The 13,301-nt window shown below is 52.9% G+C and overlaps 1 protein-coding gene across 1 annotated transcript in view; it reads right to left on the reverse strand.

Annotated features, from left to right (window-relative positions):
- Window positions 1–581: 581 nt before the first annotated feature.
- Marchf10 (membrane associated ring-CH-type finger 10) overlaps window positions 582–13,301 on the reverse strand; it is a 92,749-nt gene continuing 80,029 nt past the window's right edge. The window contains exons 9-11 of the mRNA XM_057773331.1: window positions 10,651–10,764; window positions 4,177–4,219; window positions 582–942 (exon numbers count right to left, since the gene is read on the reverse strand). Coding sequence (XP_057629314.1) covers window positions 887–942; window positions 4,177–4,219; window positions 10,651–10,764 — 213 coding nt within the window. The 3' untranslated portion in view covers window positions 582–886. The remainder of the gene's footprint in view (window positions 943–4,176; window positions 4,220–10,650; window positions 10,765–13,301) is intronic.

The following is a 13,301-nucleotide window of genomic DNA, read 5'->3' on the forward strand; positions in this document are numbered from 1 at the left end:
TCTTCAGGATGTGGTTTCTTTCACTTAGCTCGCATCTTTGAATGGCACACTCTCCTTTCCACCATTTCTTTTTAAAGCCTGTTTTTGTCTGGTTTTCTCTCTAGATTTTTGAGATTAGGTCTTGCTATATATAAATAGCCTAAGCTGGTCGCCAATTTACAACCCTCCCGCCCCAGTGCTGAGACTGCAGGAATGTACCTCCAGGCTCAGCTGGCCATCTCATATTTTCTTCATGCCCTCCAGCACCACACACAATTTCCCCCTACCCATCTCTGATTTTCTTTTTAAATCACCCCAAGTCTCATTGGTCTTTGATTCCTTAGATGCAATGAGGAGAAAGATCACAGAGTCCACACCCACAACTGATCCTAAATGGGATCCAGCTTGCCCCAGCCCATGGGAGCCTGAGATGTGTCAGCTTCTGGTGGTGGGCAGCAAACAGAAACAAGGTGGGGTGGGTGGTGAGGTGTGGCTCAAGACTGTCAGCCTTGGAGGGAAATAAACACAGCACAGAATGGGAGAATAAAGTCAGTTTACTGAACGCAAGGCTCCACTCCACGCAGGGTGGGCTGAGGCCTGAATAGGGACCCTCAGCAGTAGGAGCCCAGGCGGTTGGGCTGCTAGAGTTGCCGGGTCCACTTGGGCTGCTGGGCTGAGGGGCAGCAACAGGGAAGCCCACTCGGGACTTGGCAGTTTTGCTTGTCTTAGCTGGGACGAGGTTAGTCCCTGTGGCTGCCCCTGAACGGAGTGGCGCAGGTGAGAACGGTATCTATGAGCACACTGGCTTCAGTTTCAGTAAAGAGGAGGGAAGAAGGGAGGCACAGGGGGGCACAGGAAGGGCTTCTGGGTGGAGGGGTCTCTGTTGAGCTCCATGACCAGCTCCCTCCTAGATGACCCGGCCCGGGTAAACACTGCTTTCATTACCGTCTCCCGTCTCGGAACCTAGAAAGCAAGGCCATCTCTCAGGCTCCAGGGCCACAGCAGACTTCAGGATCTGCCACACGGGCCATGGCACCACCGCCCTTCCTTCTCCTACCCTGGCCCCAGGGGCCAGCCACACACACGGAAATGGAATATGGAACAGAATGGGGGAACAGACACTTTAATCCGGGGCTGGGGAATCTCCAGGACGGCTGCACCAGGGCTCCAGCTGGGTCAGGGGCAGCTGAACGGCAGGCTGCTTTATGAATCTATTTCAGCCGTCTCTGCCAGCCAGTCTGGTGATAACGCTTGTAGGCTGAAGAGCTGGCAGAGCCTTTGCCTTTTCTCGGGACGAGGTTTCCAAGTTAACTCTACTGCTTAATGTGATCGGGAGTGTGGGGGTGTGATGGCAAGGAACAGGGCAGGGTGGCATTGGGAGGGAGTGGCCAAAAGGTCCAAGTACAGCAAATAGGTCAGGCGAAGGGCTCCCTTATTCTGGGGGAAACCCTTCTTCTAGATGCTTCTTTTGGTCTTGGTTTGAGGAAGCATTCCAAGAATATGGGAAAAAACCTTATCACAGTTGAAGCAGTGCCAGCAAGGGACAGGAGGAATGGCACTTTGCCATGCATACCTGGACCTTCTTATCACTGCTTCTGGTCTCAAGGCCGCCCCAGCTTCCCTTACCCATGCTGCACCAGTTGGCTTGTCTGTGTTCCCGCTCATCACCTTTATGCATATCAGCAGGTGACGCGGTCTCTTCCTGGCCTTAGTCTTGGCTATGGTCATGGTCATTTGTGCCAGCTGGGATGCAGCTGTCGGAGAAGCTGGGTCAGGAGCCCTAGAACAGGTTGGCTCACACATCTAAGAATCTGCCTGAATGCCCGCACCTCAGTGTTACTGGGGAGGGGGCTGGTCTTTGGTTCAGTGAAAGGTACCCAGGAAGAAGGCTGGCATGGGCACCACAGGGCCACAAGGCAGCTGGCACCCTCTGTGCCACCCTCTGTGCCTGATGTTTTGTCCTGTCCTTCTGTGTTTACCTGAACTGAACTGGGGTGGCAGGTCACAGCCATGACTCAGTGCTGGCAGGCCATGGTAACCAAATGCTGCCAACCAGGTTAGTCACGCCTGCCTGTGGGGGCCAAAGAAGAAGTGTGTGGCCAAGGGTGAGGGCTGGCCTCCTCTGGCTCTGCTTCTCATGCCTGACATTTGTCTTGATAGTAGCTTTGGCACAGAGACAGGGTAAGGGCTGCCAGTGGTCAATCATTGAGGACAGCATGTTGGTCTCTTTGTCCTGGGCTCTGCACAGCCTGGACTAGCTACCTTCCTCCAGTATTTGGGGAGTGACAGGACTAGGGGCAGGTAGAAGGAACCTGGCCTGTATTTCCAGGAAAGAACCGGCCGCCCTAGGTCCTGCCTGCGAATGGTCGATTCTGGAGATGGGCCAGCTCCCAACTGAGATAGAGAATGAGTGGCAGACAATCAGAGGGACCATCTGCACGGGAACAACGGAGAGAGAAGCAAATCCCCTTCCCTCTCGGTGGAGACTTATTTTTGCTGTTAGTGGTTGAGACAAACGCCCTGAACCTCACTATACAATGCTGGCTGGCCTAGAACTCGCGGCAAACTGCATGGGCCACCACACCGGTCAATATTCCTTTCTAAACATCCCCTAGGGAGAGCAGCCTCCTGTGAAGCAAGTTTAGAAGCCAGGGCAGCTCTTCTGGTCCTAATCAGTGCACAGACCCTGGGTCTGGGGGAGCCCTCCGCGGCTGCAGGATACAGCGGTCGGCAAGGGGCACTAGGGGGCGCCCCTGCCCAGCCGAACCTTCTCGGACGCGCCCGGCCTCACAGGTTCCGAACCGGGTAGCGCTGCGGGCGCCTCCAAGGCGGGGCGGGGCCCCGGGCGACAGGACCGTCTGCAGGTCTCCCAGCTGGGGACCAAGCCCCACAGCCTGTCTCATCCCTGTATGAGCACAAGAGCCTCGCCGAGGCCACGCCGGTAACCCGTGTGCGGACGCCTGGCCGAGGTGCGGTCCTCAGGAGGCGGTGCGTGCGGGCGGCACACAAAGGTCTTTTAGACACCGCACCCTGCTGCACCCAGGCAGCAAGCTGGGGTCTGGGGACGACTGCTTGAGCGATCCTGGGGCTTCACTCCTGGGGCTTCCAGGCCGTCGGTCAAGCTGATTTGGACCCCGCAATCGCGCGGGTATTGGGGCTCCAGCAGCTCCTTTTGTATAGAGAAGAAAGGGCCTTTCCCATCTCTGAGCACAGTGAGCCTGGCTCCCTAGGACTGCGTGCCCTGAATAGCAAGCTGGCTTCTCTAGGGTTGCAGTCGGAGCCCCACCCTGGGAGCTCTAGACTGGTGCAATGTCTCTTCTGGTCAGGTATTTATTTGGGGGGGGGGGCGCGGGGAAGGGGCCCACAAAGCATCCCTGCAATGGGCTGCATCAATCCTGTCCGTGGGCTGTGCGTGAAAGACACATTCCAGAGCCCCACCCCATCGCTGGAGTGGAGTCTGTGGGAGGGCCCAGGAATCTGTGTTTAGGGTAAGTTCTCGAGATTGTTGATGTCAGCGTGGGAGTCACTCTCCTAAGCTTTTGGGCAGGGTAGGCTGTGGTAAAATTTCTCCTCCGAGAACCCAGAGAAATGCAGTTGTCACATCCATGCGACACTTTCTCTGTGGATAGAGTCTTAAGGCTTGCCTCAGCGCCCCCTGCTTTAATTAGACTCGTCTTCTCTAGGGAGACTTTCTATGGAATAAGGAACCTGTCTGAAGGAGACAGGAGACCTGTTGGCTTTGTCCAACCTCGAAATCCAACAGACCTGCTTGATGGTACTCAATGACATCAGAAATCCAATCAAAAACGCTGGCCTAGTAATGGCTAAGCAGCCTGCTTTTAGGATCTGGGAAGGAAAATCCCAGACAGGATCCTGGCAGGAAACAAAAACAAAAACAAACCCAGAAAACCTCATCAAATGCTGAGTGGCACAGGATCCTGTGGAGGAAAACACTCCTTCCTCCTAGCTGACCCTTTTCCTTGGCTTCAGGATGAATTAAAATTCTTATCTGTTCCACATCCAGCCTTCCTGATTGATTGTTAGTGAAGGCTAGCGTTTCCCAAGCTTTGTGGTGTTATTTTTGCCTCTGGGTGGTGGTCATGACTTCCTTCCACAGCATTGGGCTCAACACAGGAACAGAAATGGCTTAGCAGACACCCTTAAAGGGGGCAGGACAGGATGGACCCCCAAACCTACTTTCATTTTCTTCCGGTCTGGGTTGTGGGTAATTTCTTGACAACTAAGAGAGAGAAGACAATGAGACATGAATTGTTTTTACAATGCAATTGTGAACAGATGCACAACTCCCTGGCCTCAGAATGCCCTAGGGCTCCCTGCCTCTCTCACTAAGGTGCTCAGGACCAGGCTGGTATTCTGCACTGGTGGAGCTCAGCTTGTCCCGAGGACAGCACAGCGATAACCCGGGTCACCTTTGCTGTTTCGGGGCTTCTATATTTGGCAGTGTGAACAGACTTGCTTCCTTTTAGCAATTGATCTGAATAGCAGAATCCCTTTCTGATGGTCCCGGCACAGTTTCCAGGCTGTGCTAATTGGCCGCTGGCCTCACCACTGGCTTTTAAACAATCGCTTGTATTCTCTGCCTGGCAGGAAGCTGCCGACCCATCCAGGCCCTGGGCTCTCTTTGTTCTGACTTTATGGCATTTTATGCCACAATAAGAAACGCTGTGTGCTCCATGGGAGCCCATTGTGCCAGGCTGCAAGGCTGTGGGCCCTGTTGTATAGGGTCTGGTGCTATTTCCCCCTGGGAAGAACAGGGACTTTGTGACAGACTGGGACAAAACAAGGGGTGCTGGACACTGTTACTGGCCAACTCCCTGGCCTGGGCGGAGGTTGTCCACAGGCTCTTGTCTGTGCCCAAGGGAGGCCAGGGGAGAGACAGGATTTCGTCTACAGTAGCAGGTCCTGGCTCTCTGAATTATACATCAGGACTGTGCTAACCTCCAGGGCCACATGCTCTGGGCCACTGGGGGACCTCACCCTGCCTCGAGATTCTGTGCCAGGTGCTCATGTCTATCAGCCCTCACACGACACTAGGGATCCCTGTCCTGGTGAGCAGAGGTCAAAGGGTCAAACCTGGGCTTCCCATGTTTTGGGCAGATTTGACCCCTTGAGGCAAGAGATATAATGTAAATGGGGATGGCCCACTGAGGCAGGAATGGACCCATGGCGCCCTACCTGCCTCCTAAGCCGGTCACTGTGCTCCCTGACTTCTGCCACTAGCCTGGCATTTTGACTATTAACAGCACACCTGGGGCAGAGGACGAAGAAGGGCATTCTCTCCTGAAGACACCAATAACCAGAGACAAGAATCAGACCAGGAGGCACGTCATGAAGGGGGTTCTGGGGGAGCTGACCCTAGATGATGGAGCATCCCATGTGGGTATGAAGTGCCCATCAGACTAGAGGGTGAACTAGGCAGCAAAAGCCAGTGGTCCCTGGAGATGCTCCCACCACAGGCACCTGACACGAGGAAAGGAAGGGCCAGCTGGCTGTCAGGCACCTTCATGGACTAATATCAGTGCCTCCTTCCACTGGTCCTCTACACACTCATGCACGTATGCATAGGCACACACACACACACACACACACGCACACACGCGCACACGCCGGGGGCAGGGTAATTATCATCCATGCTCCACGCTGGGCCCTTATCTCTTCACACCACTGCAACAGCCACAAGCTGGCTCTTCCAACCTCCCCTCCAGGTGTCTACTGCCCTTATCACTCAAATACCAGAATGTCCTTGTTTGTCAATCCCAGGCTGGAAGCGGTCCAGTAGCCTCCAGAGCCACACCCCAGCCTTCCAGCCAGCACCCTGCCTACACCTCGGGCTCACTTCCTGCCAGCCTCTGCCATGAACCTTCTCGGCAGCCTGAATGTGTGGCGTTTTACGCATCTCCATGGCGCGATATCTTCTGTGTGGAGTACAGGTTCCTCAGCACCCACCCTAGTCCATCTGCCACTCTCCAAGATTCAGTGTGAGCATCACCTCCCTTGCCGATCAGCTGACCAAAGCCATCATGGCAGCAACATTGTCCAATAGCAAGGATTGAGGGCAAAGGACAAACCCCCTGCCGGATCAAAGGCGGGGCTTCTCCAGCAGCAGCACTGAAGAGCCTGGCCGAGCTCTGCCCTGGAGGAGGGAATGAGAGCACCTCATCTCATCTCCCCATCCTGCACTTCCTCCAGCTCCGTTTTCTATCACAGTACAAATGGGTTTGGGATCCCCTTGGTCACACATGTGTGCTCTCAATTAAGTTAAAGATTTGTTTTATTTTTAAATTGTGTGTATGTGTGTGTGTGTGTGTGTGTGCGCGCGCGCGCGTGTATCTGTGCACATGAATTCAGGTGCTCTTGGAAACCAGAAGAGGGTGTTAGATCCTCTGGAGCTGGAGTTACAGGTTACGCTGGTAACCACACTTAGTCCTCTGCAAGAGCAAGACTCCAGGGCTGAGCCCTATCTCCAGCCTCACCGTTCTCTCTGCAGATGCCCAGACCAATATGGCAGCATTTGTCTTCATCACCTCTGCATTCCCAGGATATGATTTAAAGCCCAGCATACAGTAGGTGTGCAGGATAAATGAGTATGCTTTGAATTCTCTCTACAGATTTGTACTGTCCCTTTCTCTAAAACGACACTCAAGATTTGCTCCGTGAAAGAAAGAGATTTGATTCAGGGATTCCTTGACACTGAAGCCCGTCTGAGCATTTCTTGTGCACCAGACATTTTCCAGGCACTGCAGAACTGTGGTTCCATGCTTAAGTTAATAAAGAATGACCATAGCTCATCCCCACCCCCACTCCCCACACGCACACACCACCATTTTGTTTGGCACCCAATGTCCCTGGAATCCATAGTGCCCAGTGCACGCTCTCCAGTCAGACACGAATCACCCTATGTCTCAATGAGAGGCAGGTCCAGAGGCTTTGTTTTATCTTCAAACAGCACAGAAACTCAATGAGGAGACTGTCTGTTGCTGGGACCTTTGAAAACCCACCAAGTCCCAACTAGGGAAGGTGTGGTATTTATTTCACAGCCTGTCTGTGCTCACTGGACCTGTGGGTTCTTCTACTCATATGCTGTTTTCCAGTTATTGTTATTATTATTATTTTGGTTTTGTAAATATGTGAATCTTGTTTCTCAACTGTAAGCTCCTCAAAGAAAGGGGACATCATGGTATCACATCAAGTCGTATAGTCACTTTCTTTGATTGAGTTCCATCTTGAAAGGTAACTGCCGTTGTCAGCTTGATCACATTAAGAAGCACATAGGGAGCCGGGTGGTGGTGGCGCACGCAGAGAGAGGCAGAGAGAGGCGGATCTCTGTGGGTTCAAGGCCAGCCTGGTCTACAAAGTGAGTTCCAGGACAGGCTCCAAAGCTACGGTGAAACCCTGTCTCGACAAACCAAGGAGGAGGAGGAGGAGGAGGAGGAGGAGCACATAGGGCATTAATGAGGCACACGTGGGTGTGTCTGTGAGTGGAGCCATCCCATGGGCTGCTGTCCAGGACTAAATAAAGAAGAAGAAAAGGAGAACCCAGGCATGGTGGCACACACCTTTACTCCCAGCACTTGAGGTGGGAGAAGCAGACATATCTGTGAGGCCAAAAGCCAGCCTGGTTGGTCTACATATTGAGTTCCAGGCCAGCTGGGAATACACAGAAAGTTCTGGAGAGAGAGAGAGAGAGAGAGAGAGAGAGAGAGAGAGAGAGATCCAGTTGAGTGAGTACCAGCATTCATCTCCATGCTCCCTGGTTTGCTGAGATGTGAGCGGGCCTCCTCATGATCCCACCACCACAGCCAAGCTGGTCGCGCTAATACACTTTTCCTGCTGTGACGATGCATGTCCCCTCAAACTGTGAGCCAAAGTAAATCCTTCCTTCAGGTGTTGACTTTTTTTTTCTTTTTTTAAAATGTGCTGTATCACAATGTTAAAGTAACCACCTCAGCCCCTGGTATTGCGAGTGCATGCTGGAGTGAGGGATGATTGACGGCCACCGCGGCTGACAGCGCCTGTCATAAGGTCTCTCGTGAGACACAGACAAGAAGCCTGATGGGAATGGCTCCTCCCATGCTGCTAGCAAAGGGCTGAGGTTTCTTTTCCAGGTCAGTGCTTCTGTTTTAGCAAACGCTACCCTCAGGTTCTGGGAATCCTGAGACAAAAATGGTAAGAGGTGGATTTGACACTTTTTACTGCCTCCAGCTTTCATGTAGACGTTTCTTTTTTAAAAGATTAGAAAAAAAAGAGCCTTTGAATCATGTATGTGTGTCTGGGTGTGGGCATGTGTACGTGAGTGCAGTAACCATGAAGGCCAGAAGAGGGCGCGAGGGCGCGGATCTTCTAGATGCTGGAGTTACAGGCTTTGTGAGCCCCTGGTATTGGTGTTGGGAACGGAGTTCAGGCCCTCTGCAAGAGCCCTCTCTGCAGCCCCTGTCGGAGCCTCTTCTTCGCTGGCTATTTATAACCCTTACTGCTTTGTGCTGGGACTGGGCGAGGCGTGCTCCAGGGTTTCCCAAGTTATATGCGAGCTGAGGGTGAGAGCAGAGAGTTGCTTGCCCCCTTCTAACCCTTCTGCTTTGGTTCCCAGCACACCTCTGGCGTAGCTCACTCCTTTTCCAGAACAGACTGGCCAGGAGTTTCCCGGGTGGCAATGCTGTAGGACCTCGGTTTTTATCCGTGGGACTGTGCTGTCTGTATTCTCGTGTGTGCTTTGTAGCCCCGCTGGCTGATGTTGCTCGTGTTTGCTGGCTCGCCAGGGCCATCGGTAACCCACATCAACCCTGAGGCTTTGAAGTTCAATGTGAACTAAAAAGTCCATTAAAAGATGCAGGAGCATGACCATGAAGTTACAGAAATATTAACAAAGGACCAGTTCCTGCTTCTAGTACTTTTCCTTTTTTTTTCTTTTCTACCCTTTTTAAGTATCTCTATGAAGGGTTTATGTCACCATTCAGACCCTGAGGAAGCTCAGGAAGGCAGGCCTGGACCACAGAGAGGGTGACGACAGGAGACAGGTTGGCAAAAACCTGGACTGTTGTCTTCATTGAGCACGCAGGGTATGAGGGAAGAATTTAACTGAACAAAAATAAATAAATAAATAAATAAATAAATAAATAAATAAATAGGTCTACAATTCCTGTGACCAGCGGTTTGAATTCAGCATTGTCTCTTTTGAGACAGGGCCGCACATCCTGGGCCTGCCTTGAATTTGCTAGGTACCTAGAGGATGACCTTGAACTTCTGACCCTCCTGTCACTGCCTCCCAAATGCTGTCACGTGTCACCAGTCCTGGCTTGCGTGTGTGTGGTGCTGGGATCAAATGCTTTGCTTCATGGAAGCTAGACAGGCACTCGGCCAGCTGAGCTGCATCCCAAGCCTCCAAATCCAATGTGGGTTTTGCTGTTTTGTTGTTGAAATGGGGCTTCACCACATAGACCAGGCTGGCCTTGAACTCAGGGTTCCATCTGCCTCTGCCTCCCAGGTGTGGGGATTAGGGGCTTGCGCCACCACACCTGGCCCTGCATCCAGGGCTTTTAGTGGGAGGGGTAGTGTACAGAGTATGGAGAATGGCTGCTCTCCAGCCTTCGGCAGTGATGGTGTAGGGAGATGTCGGGAATCCACTCGAGGAAGACAAAAGCAGAGGCGGCAGGGTAAGAGAAGGAGAAAGAAGGGAGCAAAGAGAAAGAGGGGTTCAGGGCTTGGAGGGCCAACGACTGAAGTCACCGCTAGCGCCACCAGTGGCTTGTCTACTGCCACACTGGCTCACCCTCCTGTCAGGCCCCAACAGGAGCAGAGGTCAAGAGCAAGGCCTCCAGGGGTGTCCTGGAAGTCCCAACACTAGCATTGCCCTCAGCCCCTGGCATGACTGGGCACCTTCCCTTTCTTCACGGGGTTCTTGTTTCATGTGGCATAGGAAGCCATTTGATGAAGTGGGAAGTTCCCTAGGGCTCAAACTGCTGAACCGTCAGAGGTCCAGTCAGTGCTGACTTTGCTAAGTGGCAGGGCCAGGCTTCTCCCTTCATCCCGTGCTATTATTGCCGGCCCCACCCTCTTATTAAAGAACAGCCATTCAGTACATACATGGTCATTTGCCAAGTGGGGTCATTATCAACACCGTTACTTCCTGGCAGCCTTAGGGACGCACACACACATACAGAGGTATATTGTACCCATGGCATCCTTCAGACACACACACACACACACACACACACACACACACAGAGGCATATCGTACTGGGGTATAGAACAGCAGGCAGAGCTGACATCTCGGAGTATAACCGCTCACTAGGTCTCAGGTGTGGAATGCCCTGCTTTTGCACAGATTCTCCTTGCTTGAGCAGAGCACACACCCTCACGGAGCACACCCTTAACAGCAGCATTCTCGAACACCTCCATTTTGCAGGGCAGGTCTCCCTAGAGACTCTTTCACTTACAGGGCCACCGACGACCACTTAATTACTGTTTGTATTTGACAGTAAGCAATGATGTGATTATACCTGCCTTCAGCCAGAGGTCACTGAACATACACTTAGCAGCTACTAAATCTTAGGCCTAACAGTGACAGCCCTGGACCTGGTCAAGTGACCGTGAGGACTTCAGGAGATGGCGTTCTGGGCTGTGTTGCCGGGCTCCTCCCGTAGCTGGACTTACCCTCTCTCTGGAAGCCCGACTGTAGTTGAGCGTCATGAGTTCTGCGAACCTCTGTTCGTACAGGTGAAGCAGCAGCACCAGGTACAAGCCCGAGTTCATCAGCTCACTCTGTGCCTGCGTGTGCAAGAGAAAGCCCGAAAGTTCATGCGGAGAAAGGCCTGCCCAGGGACCAGCAGCCAGAGCAGGAGGCCAGGCTGGGGCAAAGGAGCACAGCCACCCTCCTGCAGTTCTCTGGTAGCCAGGGGAGGAGGCTGAATCCCATCCTGCCCACATCTGAGAGGATTCACTGAAGCTGTGGGGTGGGGTGCACAGGGCAGAAAGCCTCAGAGCTTGCTGGTGGGACCCGATCACCCCATGTCAGGGAGAGAGCTCACAGACAGCTCTGGCAGAGGTCCGCTGAGGGCAAGAGAGCCGGGCTGAGCCACACTGGAGGGAGAAGGTCCTGATGGCAGGTAGTGGGAGGGTGTTAATGACGGTGTGTGTGTGTGTGTGTGTGTGTGTGTGTGTGTGTGTGTAGAGCAAAATTCTCTACTGGTTGGTATGACTACAGTATGTTAGGAGGTGTTTGTTTTGCATTTTTTAAAAAAATTATTTATTCTTTGAATATTTCATACATGTATTCAATATATTTTGCTTATGCCCATCCCCCACTCTCCTCCTCCCAGACCCTTCCCTATACCCCTTTCCCAGCTTTATGTCCTTTTTTAAAAATTTTTTATTTATCTTTTATAACCCACCGAGTCTTCTGTTCCTTAGTTGTGCTACGCGGCCCTTCTTGAGTGGTCCCTCCCGGGAGATCTAGTAAGGACTCCCCTCTGCAAGGGGAGGAGGGAGACATCCTTCCGCCTTCCCACCCAATCCCATGGGTGGTGGGGTTCCAGGATGGGCCAGCCAGACCCTGCAGACAGAATTCCTCTGCGGGGGTCAGGACCCTTTGCAGCATCCTTGGGAAGGGTGGGAACTGATGACCGCGCCTAGGCTGACAGGGCGGCCACCTGGGGCAGCTCATCTTCTTCCTGCAGCTGCAGATGTGCTCCCAGCCATCCCCCTGTTCCCGGCTGATCAAGGGCAACTCAGGAAGTTGGTGCAGAACTCAAGTCTCCCAGGACCCAGTGGCCTCCAGGAAAGGCCGGCTCAGAAGCTGAGCAGGGACCGACGTGCCCTTCCTTGTGTACTGGCCATCTCCGGTTCTTGGTGTGATGAGTGGCCTCAAGGTCACTGTGCAAGGCTGTACTGTACTGTACTGTCTCTCAAGACTGAGACTCACTGTTCAAAGCACTTAGACTCCTATTTTTAGGCTTTGAGTGTGTGTGTGTATGTATATGTGCGCACACATGCACATGCATGCACATGTGCTTTTCTGACCTTGACCCAAAACAGCACCCCCCCCCCCATTTTCTGTTTTATACATCTTCCATTTTCTGTCCACACCCCCTGCAAGCCGGTGCCTATTGCCTCCTTTCAGGACCATCTCCAGAGCCACCTCCTCCAGGAAGCCTTCCTAGTGTGTGCTCCTCCATCCCAGTCACACCACCTTACTCCTCTCTCCGCTAGAGGGTTTTCTCTCTTTGCCAGGGGACGGGGCTTTCCAGAGCACTCTCTGGCAAGAAATGGCAGAGCGACCAGCTAGAGTGAGCGATTGGGTTTGCCAAAGCATTCAGGAAAATCATTTTCTTTTTACGACTCAATGAGGCCTGGAGGCATGCAGATGGGAAAATTCCCACTGCTTTCTGCAGATAATTTGAAAAGTCACTTCTGGTAGACCATACCTCTCCTCTGTTCCGGGAAGGAAACCTGTCATGTGAGCCATAGATATCCTTGGCATAAGGAGCTGCCGACACGGTTGCTGCTGACCAATCAAAGAGGCCTGGTGGCAGGTGACTGGGAGCCAGTCTTCCTGGCCCCTGCAACGGTGTGTTTGCCCTGGGTTTCAGGGAACTCCGTATGAGGGCAGAGCGAGATGTTGTCGTGCCGTTTTTGACCCACTCTTCCCTTGACCCAATGACATCTCACTCTGCCACCAGTCTGAAAGGAAGGGGGGCAGGGGAACTGCAAGAGGGGGTGGGGACACTATGGACAGGCGATCTGTCTGTCCGTGTGGGGGGGTATGTGTGTGCACGTGAACACACATGTCAGGGCACACATATGGAGGTTAGAGAAAAATCCTATGAGTCAGTTCTCTTTTTCCACCTTTGTGTGTATCTAGAGGTGGAGCTGAGGTAGCTCAGGTTGAGAGACAAGCACCATGAGCCACCCAGCCTGCCCTTCCTTTGCTTAACAATCCTCGTGGTCTAGAGATTTGCTCTGACGGCGAGTGTCGGCATCTAGATAAAGTGCAGCAGAAGCTGATGCCTGGCTGGTGTTTCCCGAAGCCTTAGAGAAGTCAGCCCCTGGGTCTAAAAGTGACTGGGGCCTTGCACGAGTCCAAGGACATCTGTCCTTGGCTGAGATGAAGCAAGGTCAAGCCCGAGTTACAGAGATTGGACTGCCAGAGGCCGCGAGGCTTTGTGTGCCAGAGCAAACATGGCAGGGGCGTGGCTCTGGGAGACCATGGTGCGGTTCCGGGACTGCAGGTAAGATGGCAGCCCAGGGCCATCCAACACTGTGACTTTAGGTAAACAATTTTAACTGTACACTGCCAGGGTGACTCC

Source organism: Chionomys nivalis, chromosome 7, assembly GCF_950005125.1.
Source record: "Chionomys nivalis chromosome 7, mChiNiv1.1, whole genome shotgun sequence".
Taxonomy (NCBI): domain Eukaryota; kingdom Metazoa; phylum Chordata; class Mammalia; order Rodentia; family Cricetidae; genus Chionomys; species Chionomys nivalis.